General features: G+C 46.0%; 1 protein-coding gene across 2 annotated transcripts in view; it reads left to right on the top strand.

The window, feature by feature from the left end:
* SMARCA1 (SNF2 related chromatin remodeling ATPase 1) overlaps positions 1-17,979 on the top strand; it is a 2,209,746-nt gene that overhangs the window by 1,445,686 nt on the left and 746,081 nt on the right. For both annotated transcript variants that reach the window (XM_086918497.1, XM_086918496.1), the window contains one exon: positions 14,596-14,717. In XM_086918497.1, coding sequence (XP_086774623.1) covers positions 14,596-14,717 — 122 coding nt within the window. The remainder of the gene's footprint in view (positions 1-14,595; positions 14,718-17,979) is intronic.

Here is a 17,979-nt window from a genome sequence, read left to right on the forward strand (position 1 = left end):
GCGCGACGGGAACCGGTGGAGTTACTACTGGAACTGGGGCCTCGCTGGGACCTGCCCTCCCCTTCCTTTTCTTACCCTTATCCCCTGGGGTGACGTTCGGCAATGCCGGTCCTATGACCTTTTTAGGCCGGCCCGAGGGGGCATTCTGGGCCTCCAACTGTTTCCTGATGGCTGCTAGGCCACAATCCAGCCGGTCTACTTTACCCAACTTCTGGTCCATCACCGCCACTTGGTTCACCAACGTGCGCAGCATCCTTTCCATCTCGGAGCTCTTTCCGGACTTCTTGCCAGGCATGTCTTCGATCAATCCGTCCGACCTGACTTGCAAAAGTGACTCGGTCGCCCAACACGCCTTGGTAACTGAAAGAGAAAGACAAGGATTACAAGTTCTCAACAAGTGCAGCTTGTTCCCTTGAGGGCTCACCAGCAACGAGTGGTGCAGCCTTCAGAGCACAGGAACAAGAGGAAGCTTCGTTGGATTCCCGCACTATTTATCCAGCTGCGGGAGGGCGGGGCCCCGCCTCAAGCACGCCCATCCGTGCACGGACTTCCGGGCGGGTGTCTAGGACAACCTCTTTTGGGCGGGAGGGGCGTGCTCCGACTACGCCGCTTCGGGCATACCAGCCGGGTCACGTCCCCCGCCCACAATGGTTTCCCGGGGGATCGGGGCACCCATCCATACGTTCGGCGGGACCGAGTGGTCTCCCCTTTCCATTCAATAGATAGGTACACTTGAGATAGGTATATCAAGTCACAAATGCTGCAGGAACATGCAATGGAAGGAAGAAGTACGAGGCTCAGTTTTGGCTTCCAAGTGCAATAGCGGATTATTAAATAAATACCTTAGTTCGAATGCAGGGGATGTGGCCCAGTCCAGTCGCGGACAGTCTCGGACTGTCTTAGACTGTCCGCCCTTTGTCCGGGCTTCGTCCGGGCGTCCCGCTTGCGTCCCGCGTTGCGGGCGGTCCCCAGTTTTCTAGCGCCACCAGGCGCGAGGTGGTGACGCGCTCACTGAGCGCCGAAGCAGTGCCCCCTGGGAAACCGAGTTTCTCCTCACAGCTGCCACAGGTGCTGACAATGTGGCGGTGGGAGAACCCAGTGCAGGAAACCGGCGTCCTGCGGGAAGCAGAGGGAAGACGTGGAGATCGCTCAAAGGTCCCCCAGAAAGTGAGTTGTCCAGCAGTGTGTCCGTGATATGCCTTACTGGAATTCGGATTACAGAACCAGGAATTCCAAAGGAAGGCAACCATGGTAAATCTATGCTGGAAACTCAGAGCTGCAGAGTTGGGAACTTTGAACAACTTATGCTGGTTGGAAATAAAACAACAAATGGAGCAAAGAACCCCAAATACGTGGGGGGACCAACTGCGGATAGCACTGGATGAATTAGAGATCAATGGGCTTTGGAACAGCAAGATGGAAAAGTCCACATTTAAAAAAGCTTGCAATAACAAAGCAAAAGCATTATCCTTCTTGGAGGATAAAAGGGGATTACTAAGACGCCGCCACGCATGGGTCATAATAAATTCTTACACACGGCTAAGACCACAACCCTATCTAGCAGCTCATTTCCGATTGTCTTTAAAAAGGAGATTCATGGCATACAGATTTGGAGATCTTTGTTCATTAGACTTGGCGCCCACCTGGAAAAACAAGCATCAAACAAAGGCATGTCGTTTATGTGGCTATCACATTGAAACTCTGAGCCACTTGCTGTGTGTCTGTGAAACTGTGAAATCAGAAAGAAGGAAGCTGCTGAGAACAGTTTTTAATGATTTAAATATCCGCACCTGCAGACAGGCGGCGACAAGTTGGCTGGGTGCCGCATCAAAAATTTTAATATGCAGGGGGATAAAATTTATGATAGCTGTAGAAAGCTTACTTATAAATGTGGGCAAAGACTGAAGGCTTGGTGTCACAAAGGAACTAAGTGGAATTTTAAGAACTGAAAAAGTTTTTTTAATGAAACGTGTTTTATATGCTTTATGGTTTGTGGGCAACCTATAGTTGCCCCTAGGCCTGACATCACCTACAGGAGAGCCTGGTCCATGCATGACACTATAGTCAGAAACAACCCTGAAATAACCAATACCACCAATGGGTTAACTAATGTAAATTGATACTTGTATAGCGCACTACTCACCCGCAAGGGTTTCAAGGCGCTTGTACGAATACCGCTGTGGAACCCATCCTGGCTTTCCCTGTGAGGCGTCCACTCCTGGGCACCGCCAAGGTGGAGGCCAGGATACTTAGCGTTGTGGGGGCCGTTGTGGCGATTAAGCAAGCTATTGCCCAGAGTTGCAGAGTGGGACTCCATGATTGGAATAGGCACCGAGAATTATCAGGTCCGTGGAATTTTGAGCCCAAGACCCGCCGAGGCGGGGAATTGAACCCTGGTCCCGGGCTAGACCTCTGCATCAGGGTCTGCCGCTCTAATCATTGAGCCATACTTCTCCACTACACTAATGTTAAATGTTTTCATAAATGCAGCAGTTGCAGGGCTTGCAGATTTGAAGTTAACACCACCCAAATCTCGGCAGAATTCAGAAGCAAACCCATAATGATACAACAGAAACTCACATGCAGAACAGAATTTGCAGTGTACATTCTTGCTTGCAGCTGCGGACTAAAATATGTAGGGAACACTAAGCTCCAAGTGCACCTACGGATTTTGCAACACATCAGAGCCATTGTCAAAAGTGACCCGACATTCCCTGTTGCTAGGCACTTCAAAGAGACACACTAGAACAACTTAGACCACCTCAAATACTGCGTCATTGATAGCTTTCTGCCACTCAGAAAGGAGGGGGGGGCAACAGAGAGAAATTGTTGAGACAACTGGAGTCGAAATAAATAATCAAACTCAACACTAAGGCCGCGGCAGGATTAAACATCAGTGAAGACCTTTATAACTTCTTATAGTGTCCTTCACACACTCAATCCCACCTGAAATAGCAGCCTTTGAACAGGCAGTGTATAATGACATGGAAAGCCTCCCAACGCCTAACCCTTTCAAGAACTTCACAGCCCTGGAATATCAGGCTCTGGAAAAACAAAAAAATGATAAAGACATAACTATCAAGCCAGCGGACAAAGGAGGTGGCATAGTGATCCAAAATACAACTGACTATGAGCATATGTGCACAAGTCTCCTTAACAATAGGATCAACTACACTCCCTTACATGACTTAGTAAAAGAAGCAGAAGACAATGAGTGGATCTCAAAACATGAAGCTGACTACTTGACGGCAGGTGGTACCACAATATCATATTTTTATACCCTGCCCAAAACTCACAAAAATGTGAGTCCACCCCCTGTGTCAGGGATCAGTTCACTTCTTGAGCCCTTATCAACGTTCTGTGATCATTATCTCAAACCCTTAATACAGAACACACCCATGAATCTGAAAGACACCAAAACCCTGTAACAACTACTGGAACCAATGACGTTTGAAGAAAACTCCATCATTCTTGTGACACTTGACATCGAGAGTTTATACACAAGCAACCCCCAGGATGATACTCTTATAGTCTTGGGTAGAGCTCTAGATTCCATCACATGGGAATACACAACACCCAAACAATTCATACTAAACTGTGCAACTCTGGCCCTCAAAGAAAATTACTTCGAGTTCAAAGGTCAACTGTACCTCCAAAGCACTGGTACTTAAATGGGCAGCACATTTGCTCCTAGCGTAGCCGGACTCTATGTCTACGACTTCGAGTCCAAATATATCTTGCCCAACAACAATCCTTTTTCCTCCTCTATAGGATTATGGAGGAGGTACATTGACGATATCTTCCTGATTTGGAAGAGTGACGTCCAGTCCCTTGAACAATTCTTCACCTGGATAAATTCTCTTGATCCATATCTCAGATTTACCAACTGTTTCAACAAACAAGAAGTAGTGTTCCTAGATCTAGTCATCATGGTGAGCGGAACTAATCTCAAAACCCGAACACACTACAAACCCACAGTAAAAAACAACCTGCTAGAGTTCTCCAGCTTTCACCCTAGGCCCCTCGGGGAAAACCTTCCCTATGGCCAATACCTGAGGATATGGCATAATTGCAGTGACACCAGTGACTACAAAATACAAGCAAATGAACTTACTGTAACATTGAAATCAAGAGGATACCCCACCAAAATTATTAACAAAGGTAACAAAAGAGCACGAAGTCAACCGCGTGAAGCATTACTAGAAGAAACCACAAAAGAACCATCTGGCATACCCTTTACATGTGTCACCACTTACAGCAGTTTATCATATGCCATGAAAAAATCGGTCAACAAACATTGGAGAATCATTAACAGCAATAAAAGGACGTGGGAGAAACTACTGTTTTCTTTTAAGAAAGGCAGGAGTCTCAAAGACTCTCTAGTACACACAAGACCTGACTCAAGAATGTCCAATACACCAATCGAAAGATCAATCACAGATGCCTGGGGTTTACCCCCTATAACTGAACACCATGTGCAAGCTGCAGTGTGTGTCACTTGACTACACCATCCAAACAACTTTCACTGGAACCGGGAAAGACATGGGAACAAAGGACACACAGCAATTGTAATTCTAATAACGTGATCTACCTTATCACATGCCCTTGCTCAAAAAGATACGTGGGCATGACCACCCGTAAGGTTAAAACACGTATCTGCGAATATCGTAGCAACATTAGATGCCGCAAAACAGCTACTAAAATGAGTGAGCATTTCCTACAGCAAAATCACACACCCAACGACCTACATTGGACCATCATTGAAAACGTCACTACCAACAGGAACACTGCCAGCATCCTCTTTGAAAAGGAACAACGTTGGGTCTATAGATTAGGAACCCACCTAACAGGTCTTAACGACCAGATCCCATGGTCCTCCGTATTAAGACGTTAGGCATCGGCATAAAAAAGGAAAAGCCTTGGACTGGATCATCTCGTTCCTTGCCGGGAGAACTCAGAGAGTCCGACTTCCCCCATTCAAATCAGAAGCCACCAAAGTCATCTGCTGTGTACCACAAGGATCATCACTCAGTCCCACCCTCTTCAACGTTTACATGAGTCCACTTGCTTCCATCGCGCGTCAGCACAACCTTAACATCATCTCCTACGCTGACGACACACAGCTGATCCTTTCCCTCACCAAAGACCCCAACACCGCCAAAACCAACCTTCATGAAGGCATGAAAGAAGTAGCCGTATGGATGCAAAACAGCCGCTTAAAACTTAACTCCGACAAAACGGAAGTGCTCATCCTAGGATCATCCCCCTCTGCCTGGGACGACTCATGGTGGCCTTCGGATCTGGGTTCAGCACCCATACCCACAGACCACGTGCGTAACCTAGGCTTCATCCTAGACTCCTCCCTCTCGATGACCAGACAAGTCAACGCCGTCTCATCCTCCTGCTTCAACGTACTTCGTATGCTCAAAAAAATCTTCCATTGGATCCCCACCGAGACAAGAAAGACGTTCACCCACGCACTGGTCACGAGCCGACTAGACTACGGAAACACCCTCTACGCCGGAATCACAGCCAAATTACAGAAAAAACTCCAACGCATCCAAAACGCATCGGCGAGACTCATTTTGGACATCCCTCGCCAAGATCACATTACCAGACACCTGAAAGACCTCCACTGGCTTCCCGTCAACAAGAGAATAACATTCCGTCTCCTCACCCACGCGCACAAGGCCCTCTACGAACTAGGGCCCGAATGCCTCAACACTCGACTATCCTTCTACACACCCACCGCCAACTAAGATCCTCCAATCAAGGCCTCGCCACAGTTCCGCGTATCCAAAGATCCACCATGGGAGGTAGATCCTTCTCCTACTTGGCGGCCAAAACCTGGAACTCACTCCCCACTCACCTCCGCCTCACACAGAACCACATCTCCTTCAGAAAAGAACTCAAAACCTGGCTATTCGATAAACTGTGAACCCCCTCCCCAAGCGCCTTGAGACCCTCTGGGTGAGTAGTGCGCTATATAAATCCTTGAACTTGAACTTGTTGTGTGTGCGTGTGTGGATGTGTTTGTGGGTGTTTGTGTGTGTGTGGTTATGTGTGTGGTTGTGTGGGTGTGTGGTGTGGTTGTGGCTGTGTGTGTTTGTGAGTGGTTGTGTGTGTGGTTGTGTGCGTATGTGTGGGTGAGGTTGTGTGTGTGGTTGTGAGTGGTTGTGAGTGTGGTTGTGTGTGTGTGGATGTGTTTGTGGTTGTAGGTGTGGTTGTGTGTGTGGTATTGTGTGTGTGTGTGTGCGTGTTTTTGTGTTTGTGTGGTTGCGTACTGTAATCCATGCAAGTTGCGTTTTGGGAGCAATTAAATTAGGCCCAATTCAATTTGTATAGTTGGTAGGCATTGACGAGCAGAGTAAATACGCGGTCGTGCACGGAAGTGACTTCAAAGTTTGCGACCAATAAATGTATTCATAAGACTAATAATAATAAGACTATTTTGATGCAACTCGAAAAAGTTTGCACACCATGGTAATTTACATTTGGATTCGAATGAAAGTGAAAGTGATCAGACGGAGGCAGAGGGGAAAGCACTGGAAATAAAAACAAACAACTTAATGACTCGTGACGGAGGAGACAGATGGCAGCTGCGCGCGCGTGTACGCAAGCGTGTAGCACGCCAGTAGCACTTTGAAAACTCACCTACTAAATGTCTCAGTGTGTGGTTGTGGTTGTGTGGGTGTGGTTGTGTGTGTGTGTGGTTGTGTGTGTGGTTGTGTGTGTGTGTGGTTGTGTGTGTGTGGTTGTGTGTTTGTGTGGTTGTGTGTTTGTGTGTGTTTGTGTGTGGTTGTGTGGTGTGTGGGTGGTTGTGTGGTGTGTGTGGTTGTGTGGTCTGTTTGGTTGTTTGTGTGTGTGTGGTTATGTATGTGGATGTGGGTGTGTGGTTGTGTGTGTGTGGTTTTGTGTGGTTGTGGTTTTGTGTGGTTGTGGGTGTGATTGTGTGTGTGTGGTTGAGAGTGTGGTTGTGTGTGCAGTTGTGTGTGGCTGTGTGTGTGGTTTTGTGTGGTTGTGTGTGGTTGTGCGTGTGGTTGTGGTTGTGTGTGTGGTTTTGTGTGGTTGTGGGTGTGGTTATGTGTGTGTGGTTGTGGGTGTGGTTTTGTGTGTGTTGGGTTGTGTGTGTGTGGGTACTGTAATCCATGCAAGTTGTGTTTTGGGAGCAATTAAATTAGGCCTGATACCAATTTGTATAGTTGGTAGGCATTGAGGAGCAGAGTAAATACGTGGCTGTGCACAGAAGAGACTACAAAGTTTGAGACCAATAAGTTTATTTATAAGACTAATAATCATAAGACTATTTTGATGCAACTCGAAAAAGTTTGCACACCATGGAAATTTACATTTGGATTCAAACGAAAGTGAAAGTGATTGGATGGAGGCAGAGGGGAAAGCACGGGAAATAAAAACAAACAACATAAAGACCCGTGACGGAGGAGACAGATGGCGGCTGCGCGCGTGTGCACGCTCGTGTGAAGGCAAGCGTGTAGCACGCCAGTAGCACTTTGAAAACTCACCTACTAAATGTCTCGGCCATACCAGCGAATGCGCTGGATCAGGTGAGACCTAAAAGCAGGGGGAACAAGGGGCTACCCTGCCGCTTCCATACAAGGGTGAGATACTTTGTCCTTTTTTCACTCTAGCAGATGGATCTGTGTAAAGCATTTGAATCCATTGTCTCATATACCCCCTTATTTCAAATGTCTCTAACGCTCTCTGCGTATATATCCAGTTCGTGAAATGAAATAATTTTTCGAACAAGCTACGGGGTCAGACAAGCAGCCCAGAGCCATTGGCTATGAGCCAATTGAAGTAATATAAGTAGGTGTCTGATATTTTGCAGTGTACTGTTCACAGGGATAACCCCATTTTGATCCCTGTGCATTAAATCCGGGAGATGTGGGAACCACCTCCTCATTAGTATTTTGCCTAGGTTGTGTAATCTGAATGTAAAATGGATAATGGGGCGTAGGAATCCAGATCTAATGGATTGAGTCTTGGCTTGAATGTTCGAAATAATAAAGGCTCCTTTGTATTAGGAGTGTTATCGTCCATCTTCAAATGCAGCTCTATACATTTTAAGCAGCTTGGGAATTTGTTGGGTAGAAAAACTGAAATATATAATTCGTTGAGGATCCCATCAGAGCTCTAAGTTTAATGGTAGCCAAATCTCATAGCGCTCCTTGTTCAGTGATAAATAATTGTATAGTTTCATAATGCTTCCATGATACTTTAGGGAGTTTTAAATTACGTAAACATTTTTCTTGTAGTTTATCTTCAGGGTTTTCTGAATTGACACTTAATACCCTATAATCATTAAAGAAAATGGCCATGTTGATCTGTGTGTGTATATACCACTCTGCTGTGGGTGTCTCTAACCGCTATTGTTAGGGAGTTCAATGTTTCAGATTCAGACTTAAAGGCTTTTGATATTCGCTGTTGCTTATTCAAGGTGGCCACAGTGGCTATGGCTTCTTTATCAACTTCTACAAGCTGCAAGGACGTAGGGTATTTTTTGATTTCTTTGGGCGCCCTGATCGATTACTTCGAGGTATCTGCACCTGATGGTTGTTTAGCAAAACGCTGCAGCCTCAAATTGTTCAGCTCTTTCCCACACTGTAGATAGACGAACACTGATTACCAATTATTCCCAGTTTTGTTGTAAACTTCAGTGCCTAGTAGAGGCCCAAGTGATCGCAACTTCTTTACTTCCATAAAGGGTGCTGCCCTCTGCTGCAACTCAAGTGTGTAATTGAGGAATATTATAACTTGGGCAATTTAAATATCGTGGTGTCACACTTTATTTGCAGGCTGTCATATTGTGTCTGTCTCTTGCATTAGGTATCTTGGCCTCTATAGGCCCCAAAGTTGCTCTACGGGACGGACATCTGGCTGTCGCTTTGTTTTCAGGGAAAGCATGCATATCTGGACTCACAGTCAAAATCATATCCATTATACACTGACTTGAGAGTTTGTTCAAGGGTGAAGATTCAGAGTTGTTTTTTCCTGACATGGTGTCACTCATGCTAGGTTTGTCAAGAAGCATTTTTTCCAGTTGCGTAGTTGTCCTAGTGTTTCTTAACCTGCCAAACCATATAGCTAATGGCAGGCTACACTGCTGCATGGTTGAACATCCAGACCAATGCACTGTTTGTATGGGGGCCAGGACAATCCGTTACAACCAAAGCCCCACTTCATGTGAGGGGGGACAAGTTATTCCGAGCATGCATGCCTATGCTGACAGTACTTTCAGTCATTGATAGGTTCATCTCACCCAACTAAACAGTGGCAGATCTGCTGTAAGATTGAGAGGGCACTTGTGGCCGTTAGCACCCATTAGTACGCGGACATTAGTCTGCGTAACATTACTACGCAAGCATTACAACGCATGCAATGTAGCAACGCGTAGCCTTTAGCACGCAAGTTGTTACATCACATGCGTTGTTACAAAACATGGGTACTGGTGAGGGGGTGCCACTTTCAGGAAGAGGATCAGCTGCGTGCGCAAGTTTTTGAGGCGTCGTCATGCTAATTTCCGCGCCTGCCCTTGGGACTCCTTATTCTGCCTGCCCACGATGGAGGAAGCAGGAAGAGGGAGAAGATTGGAAACAAGCGTGGGGGTGAAGAGAGGAACCACGAGGAGAGAGAGGTAAGAGGGGTTGTCTAGGGTCGTGTAGGAGCTGTGTATGGTAGTGTACTTGTGTTTGTGTAGTGTAGAGTAGTGTCGGGATCGTGAAGGGTAGTGTTTGGGAGTAGGGACAAGACTGGGGTAGGGGCAGGGTCGTGCTGGGGGTAGTGTTTAGGGTAGTGTTCTGATATTAGTGTAGTGTAGGGTACTGTTTTAGGGTTTAGGGTAGTGTTGGCGTGTCGTGCAGGGTAGCGTTTGGGAGTAGGGACAGGACTGGGGCTAGGGGCAGTGTTGTGCTGGGGGTTAGTTTTTTAGGGTTTAGGGTAGTGTTCTGGTGTTAGTACACTTGTAAAATATTTGCTCAGATTTTCATTTCTTTTGATTTGTAGTAGTCAGTCTTCTATAACTCCCCCTGTAGCTTTCCACCAAATCAGCTCTGGTTCACCTTACAGTAATGATGGACGCACTGCTATCGATGCCATGCACTGCATTCGTCTCGCTGTGATGTACTGCTCTCAAAGCGACGCACTGCTCTCTGTGCGATGAACTGCTCTCGCTGCAATGCACTGCACTCTGTGCGATGCATTGGTCTCAATGCAATGCACTGCTCTCTGTGCGATGTACTGCTCTTGCTGCGATGCACTGCTCTCGCTGCTATGCACTGCGCACGATGCGACGCACTGCTCTCGATGCGAGCAAAGCACTGCTCCTCGATGCGATGCACTGCTCTTGCTGCAATGCACTGCTCGCAATGCACTGCTCTCAGTGTGATGCACTGTGCTCAATTTGATGCACTCTGCTCGATGCAAGGCTCTGCTCTCGCTGCAATGCAATGCGCTCAATGCAATGCTCTGCATTTGATGCAACACACTGCTCTCGATGTGCGTGATGCACTGCGCTCAATGCAATACAGTGCTCTCTGTGTGATGCACTACTCTCGGTGCAATTCACTGCTGTCAATGCGATACACTGCACTCGATGCACGCGATACACAGCGCTCAATGCGATGCACTGCTCTCACTGCAATGCACTGCTCTCGATGCAATGCTCTCTGTGCGATACACTGCTCTTGCTGCAATGCACTGGGCTCAATGTGATACACTGCTCTCAATGCGACACTGCTCTCGATGCGGTGCACTGCTCTAGCTGTAATGCACTGGTCTCGATGCAATGCACTGCTCTCTGTGTGATGCACTGCTCTCTGTGTGATGCACTGCGCTCGATGCGATGCACTCTGCTCAATGCGATGCACTCTGCTCAATGCGATGCACTCTGCTCGATGCGATGCACTGCTCTCGCTGCAATGCACTGCTCTCGCTGCAATGCACTGCTCTCTGTGCGATGTATTGGTCTCAATGCAATGCACTGCTCTCTGTGCGATCCACTGCTCTCGCTGCGATGCACTGCTCTGGCTGCGATGCACTGCTCTCTCTGCGATGCACTGAGCACGATGCGACGCACTGCACTCGATGCACGCGATACTCAGCACTCAATGCGATGCGCTGCTCTCTCTGCACTGCACTGGGCTCAATGCAATGCGCTGCTCTCAATGCAATGCACTGCTTTAGCTATAATGCACTGCTCTCGATGCAATGCACTGCTCTCTGTGTGATGCACTGCGCTGCTCTCAATGCAATGCACTGCTTTAGCTATAATGCACTGCTCTCGATGCAATGCACTGCTCTCTGCTTCTCACTGCGCTCAATGTGATTCACTCCGCTCGATGCGATGCACTGCTCTTGATACAATGCACTACTCTCTGTGTGATGCACTGCCCTCAATGCAATGCACTCCACTCGATGTGATGCACTCGGCCTGATGCGATGCTCTGCTCTTGATGTTATGCACTGCTCTCGATGCTATACACTGCTCTTGCTGCAATACACTATTCTTGATGCAATACACTGTTCTCAATGCGATACACTGCTCTCTGTGTGATGCACTGCTCCATGTGCGATGCTCTGCGCTCAATGCAATGCACTGCTCTCTTTTCGATGCTTACCCTCGATGCGATGCTCTCTGTGCGACGCACTGCGCTCTATGCGATGCTCTCTGTGCAATGCACTACTGTCGTTTGTCTACTGTTGTAAACAAGCCGGGAGCCAGAGCTCCTCTCTCCTGGGACTGGTAGGAGAGTGGGGCAGAACGCCTGACTAGCGTCGCCTGGTTCCTGTTTCCTCAGTGCCGGCTAAACTCTGCTGCCTGGTTTCACTAGTCATTTTTAGGTCTCGCCTACGCAAAGCTCATGTGTTGCATAGGAGAGACCTGTAGCCATTGCCACAGCTTTGGGGGCAAAAATGTGCACGTGTTGCATTGCAAGCAATGCAACACGTGCACATCTTGGCGATTTCCTTTCAGGAGCGTGCGGCCCCATATGGTGGCGCCATATGGTCACGCTCCCGAAAGGGAATCTCGCAGGCCCCCTCCCCCTGCTGCCGCGTTTGGCGCACACTTTTTTTTATTGTTGCAGATCTCGCTTTCACGGCCGCGCAGCTTTACTGCCGCGCTGCCAATGCTTGTTATTTGTTGGCTGGCCCACCTTGGTGAGGAGGCATGGGTGAAGTGAAACATTTGTCACTGAGCAGCTGTATGCGCTACCGTCGTCTCGTGTGCTTGATTTCAAACATCGAGGGTTTCTGCGCCCCCGGGGGTGGGTGGTGGGGGGGGGTGTATTCAAGATGCCACTTGTTGGCAGATGGTGGTGAGGCTAGCGCTGCAGAGTTAACAAACTGCTTGTTTGCGATATTAATCTTCAAACACGCTGCATGCTGTCACCTTTCAGCCAGGTTGCTAGGGACCTTTTTTTGCGGCAAATGTCAACAGAAGCCTGCTTTCATCTGCTGCCCGATATGTAGATGCGGCAGAGTCAGGAGTGTGGCTCCGCTCTGAGTCGCGCACACTGGTAATTACAGGTGTACTGGGAGCCGCGCAGCGCATCCATTGCGCCCTTCATTGTGAAAAAGATGGCTCTTTTGTTGTGCGCCCCGAGCGTGAGCCTGCACTCTCTTTATGAGAGGCGCCCCCATCGGCTCACCCTCGCGCCGTGTTTGCCTGTCCTGGTATTGACTTTTTAATTTATTGGGGGTGGGGGGGTCTTCAGATGATTTCCCAACACAATCACGCTGGGGTATATTGTTAAAGCCATGAGAATCAAACATGAGGTGAGCTTAAGGGACAGTGGAAAGGAAGACCTCAACATTTTTTATGGCCTTCAAAACAGAGACAAGGGCAAGTCTATGTGTTTTTGACAGTGTGGGCATGCAAAAATCCCAGGTGAAATCTGGTAGACTCTTCACCATACCGACTGAAAGCACTTGTCCCGCTATTTACAAAAGAAATATCTCTTTAGGGTGGTGTAATGATCCCTTCCCCCACCCCCTTGCTATGCTGCTGGTAATGGAGCCTGAAGAGTTGTAGCTAAAAAAAAAGATATATACATATAGCGCATGAGAAAAGCAACGCACACTAAAACACGCATTGATAAAGTCTGGAGGTCTTGCCTTGGCGAGCCGGTCAGATAGTCAATTATTTTATTTTTGTTGCAAGCATATCCCACTAAAATTGAGAAAAAAGAAGAAACCATGCTGCCACATAAACTTGACAACCCTATGCTTGCAATAAAAACAAGCATTGGCATAGCCAATAAGTCTCGCCTTTGGGACCTTATAATTGTTTAGACATGCAACAGTTGATGTTGTTGCACCAAGGATATTGTACTGCATAACTAAATACTTATAAGGTTCCAAAGGCGAGACCTATTGGCTATGCAAATGCTTGTTATTTTTCAGCCATCCTCGGGCAGCCAAACGCACAGCAGCTCCAGGCTTGTACAGGTGGCTCCCTATAACTCCGTCCGACTTTCGTAGGTAGTGATAGTGGGGTCTAACGCCTTCCTGGACTTGGCGGCCTACTGACTCCATACAGTGCAAGTTCTCCCAGCTTTCTTCCACTGATCAGACAATCTTCTCAATTGCTCACTTGCATAGGGATGTTTTGCAATTACATTTCTGCATATTTAGTGCTGAGGACTGCTATATTTCATGAGTTTAGCAGAGAGCCTTAGAGGAGAGCTGGCGCCATGACAGTCAGTCAAGCTTCGCCACCCAGCCCCCTCTCCTAGAGATATGCCATTCACACTTAGACACCCACCCCTTCACCTTTGCAGGTGACCTGCTAATATAAAGGAAACGGGCTTACGTACCCTCACTTCCTCTGTGGCCCATCCCAGCGCTGACCCTGTGACCGAATTCTGGGGCATATTATCAAGCCTGTGCGCTAAAATTATCGCCGCTTTATCGGCCGAAAACGGCCGATAAAGCGGGGATAATGGGCTTGATAATATGCTCTGTGGAATTCCAATCGAAGCCCATGTTAGATGTCTTCACATCTAACATGTGCTTCGATTGGAATTCCATAGAGCATATTATCAAGCCCATTATCGCCGCTTTATCGGCCGTTTTCGGCCGATAAAGCGGCGATAATTTTAGCGCACAGGCTTCATAATATGCCCCTCTGACTGCTATCCACGTCCCATTGAGCCGCTGACCCTGTACATCAATTCACCTGTGACAATGTGTCAGATCAACAAGAAAACAACATTACGATGTAAAAATTCAAAGTGATTGCGGAGTAAGGAAACTCAAGCCTCGGTATCCAAACCTCCACTGTCCGATCAAATCTGACAGCCCGAAGAACAGATCGGTCCCCTCACTCGATTTACTCTATAGGCACAGTGTCTGTCTTTTGATGAGCGTAGTGCAGTACAGACCTGTCCACAGGAAACAATAATATTTGTGTGTTCCCTATAACTATCTTTTAGCTATATTTCTGTTTTGTTGTTCAGAGAAAAGGGAATTTTATTTCAGCTTTTCCTACATTTCTGTTCTACATGGTTTTGATGTAATATTGACTTCGTCAAGCACATTTTATTGACACACATTTTGGTTTTATTTACTTACCAGGTTCAAGAGTACTCATATTCAGCCAGATGACTCGCTTACTGGACATTTTGGAAGATTATTGCATGTGGCGTGGATTTGAATATTGTCGTTTAGATGGACAAACCCCACATGAAGAAAGAGAGGTGACTACTAGGTTATATTTTATAGTTCTGGTGTAGAGACATCTTTTGACTCGTTTCTAAAAAAATATACATAAATAGAGCGCCTTTAAATTATCCCAATTCATCTTCTGGCCTGTTCAGCTGTCATTCACAGTTTGGTTCCGCCTACTACAGACTGAAGCCTGTGTAAGTGATCAGCCCACTTTAGTCACTAGCGGCCCTCACTGCTAATGATAGCATTTTTCCCATGCTCATGCGGTCATCCTCCCAAGAAACAGTTCACATCTGTGTCGGAGCTGGTGTGGAAATAAATATAGCATTAGCTGTCTCACTACAGGTTTTGCACATCATAAATAACATGCATCACGCACACATAGAGATGTTAGCATCAAGTGTGAAGCACATTTTGAAACATGCCCGCAGCACTGCCATTCTATGTTAAGTCGTCACTAATCATTAGTGAGGAAGTCCAACATGCCGAGTAGACCCTTTCTGTGAAAATCCTGTACTCGTACATATAGCCACCATATTTCTGTGATACTCCATGGAAGGGGGGGTATGGGGGCTGTGATTTCGGAAGCATTCTCACACGAAGTCCTAGGAAGCAAGCTAATAAAATGCACTCAGAGAAGAAGGCACACAGCGCCTGTGACGCTTTCCAGTGCAGTGTGTCACCCGGCCTCTCAGGGGCGGTTCATCATGAATACGAGGCAGGACTGGCACAGTATCAGTCATCAGAAAAACCCATTATTTTAAAGGTGCTTGTACCTATTTCAGCTACTCACTAAGAGCTCTCCCATGTTGTGTGCAGCCCTCAGCAGCGTACACTTTTAGTCCGTTGTTGCTTAAGAAAATAAATGTGTTTAGGAGTCTTTTAGCATGACGAAATACTGGTGTTTGAGATGAGGCAAACGCAACAATTGACCTAATTTTGAAATAAATCTTTAATTATTAGAAATATCTTTGTTACACCTGGCACTATTGGCGTGGTTCTCCCTTCCATTTTTTGCTGTTGCCTCCTGTGTTGTTGCTATGTTTTTGCTGGTCTAGATTCTTTGGGCACTTTGCCACTGCTATTCAGTGCTAAAGTGCAAGTGCTCCCTATTGGATATTGTTGTAATGGATTAGTGACTCTATGATTGGCTTATTGGATTTACTTGTCAGACCCTAGTACAGTGCGCCATGTGTGCCCAGGGCCTGTAAATTAAATGCTGCTGGTGGGCTTGCAGCAATGGTTGTGCCACCCACAGAAGTAGCTTGTAAAATGTGGCTCGGGCCTGCCTTTGCAGAGCCTGTGTGCAATCTGGGACTGCCATGTTGACTTGGCAAATGCACCCACTTCTTTAGATGACGGTGGATGATAGAATATCATCACCTAACCAAGCGCACAGCTTTGTGTTTATTTTCCACTATTCATATTTATTCCAAGATACTAGAATGCTTAATTTGCTTGACAATCCTCACTTTTTATTTCACTTGTGTATTATTTATTTTATTCTTTAATTGATTCTTTTAAGCTTTACACTTTTGTGTTGTTATTATTTCTTTGCATAACAACCTTCTCATTTGTTACTAATACACGATGATTAACATGTAAATTGCTGTTCATACACAATCAATACATAGTAAACGGCGATTGCTGTTATGATTGGCCCGATGCATTTCGGGACTGATGTCCCTTCCTCGGGGGCCACTGTGAAAAGTAACAAGAACATAGTGTCATTTCTGTTATTTACATACATTGTTATTCTCAAAATCATCATTTTTGGCTGAGCCACTGCTGTTAATAGTCAATCACCATGTTTGTGCGGTGTTCATTCATGTGGTCACTAGTGATCCAAATACAAACATTAAAGACCATCTTTAACTCTTATGTACATCTGTCTAGTCATATTCATATCAAGAACCGATGTTTCTCAGTTTATATTCTAGAGCCTCCTTAATAGTTGTAACCGAAGTGTCATGATGAAATCTATAGCCACTCATATTCCTGTAGCTTTGAGAGAGGTAAAAATCTTTCTGAATCTGTTTAGTGGTTTCCTAACAGAATATCACGGACAGTTGTCACATTGTGAATATGATAGAAAAATATAATGAAAGAATATATACCGTGAGGTTAAGCAAAAAAACAACAGTAACTTAATGGTGCTGTCCGTTTTTGGCGCACATTAAGATCTTTGTGCAACCGTGTTCTGCAGAGGGAACGTTTTTTGTCAATGTTAATGCGTTATATGCCACGTTTGAACATATTAAAGTTTGGTTCAACAGCCATATGTTCGGAAAGAATAGTTTATGGTACCTTATATGAAGGAGATCGTCCGAAATCCACAATAGATATAAAAAATGTCAAAATATGCTAGTAGGGGGCTGTTTTTTACAAAAGTACACATTAGATAAAAAATGCTGCTCGAACTTGGAGACGGATCACACATCATACCTTAAGCCGAGCTGTTCTTTCGTATTCTGTAAAATATATAAAGAACTCCTATCAGAACTCTGCGTGACATTCTCAAAACGGGTGTTATTGCGTTGGAGTTAACTCCATGATTCGAGATTAAAATGACATAAAATTGCTCATCTAGGAAGCTGCGAAGACCTTCCGTGTCCTTGTTCTCGCTCTCATACAGATTTCCGCATTCACTGGGGTGAACTGCCGCGAGAGTATATAATGCATTGCGGTAAGATGACCTTCACGGACGAACTGATATTCAACGGGTAGTTTTGGCTGCCATATTGGAGAGGTACACGGTTTATAGGAACCGACTAGTGAAATCGACCAAAAACGGACTGTTCTTTATAATAACAGTATAAAAATACTCCGAATGATATAAGTACTCGTGTGAAGAAATGTGAGCATGTATTAAAGATGGGTGAATACAGCCAAAAACAATACATATGAACCTCAAAATGAGTCCGATAATAAAATACAACGTCTAGAGATATCTGCAACGCAGCTTTCCTCAATCTCTGCTAAGAACTTCACTGATCTTTCTCATATTGTGTGATATTTGTGTGTGTGGGACCTGAAACTAAAAACAATAAAGTAAAAAACAATCATGTGTATTTAGACACTTTTCACATATGTAACAGACCAAAATGTCTTCCTTTTGTAGCTCTTACATTCCTTAAAATCACAACGTGCAGTACATGTTTATGTGTTAGAATTACAGAGTGTATGACATTTAACACCTTGGCTGCTGATTGAATTCCTCCCCTGTGCTGGACAATGCAGAACAGGGTGTGGTCGTGACGGAACCATTCCGTCATCAGCACAGCTCAACCG

Source organism: Lissotriton vulgaris, chromosome 4_1 (assembly GCF_964263255.1).
Source record: "Lissotriton vulgaris chromosome 4_1, aLisVul1.2, whole genome shotgun sequence".
In the NCBI taxonomy this organism is placed as follows: Eukaryota; Metazoa; Chordata; class Amphibia; order Caudata; family Salamandridae; genus Lissotriton; species Lissotriton vulgaris.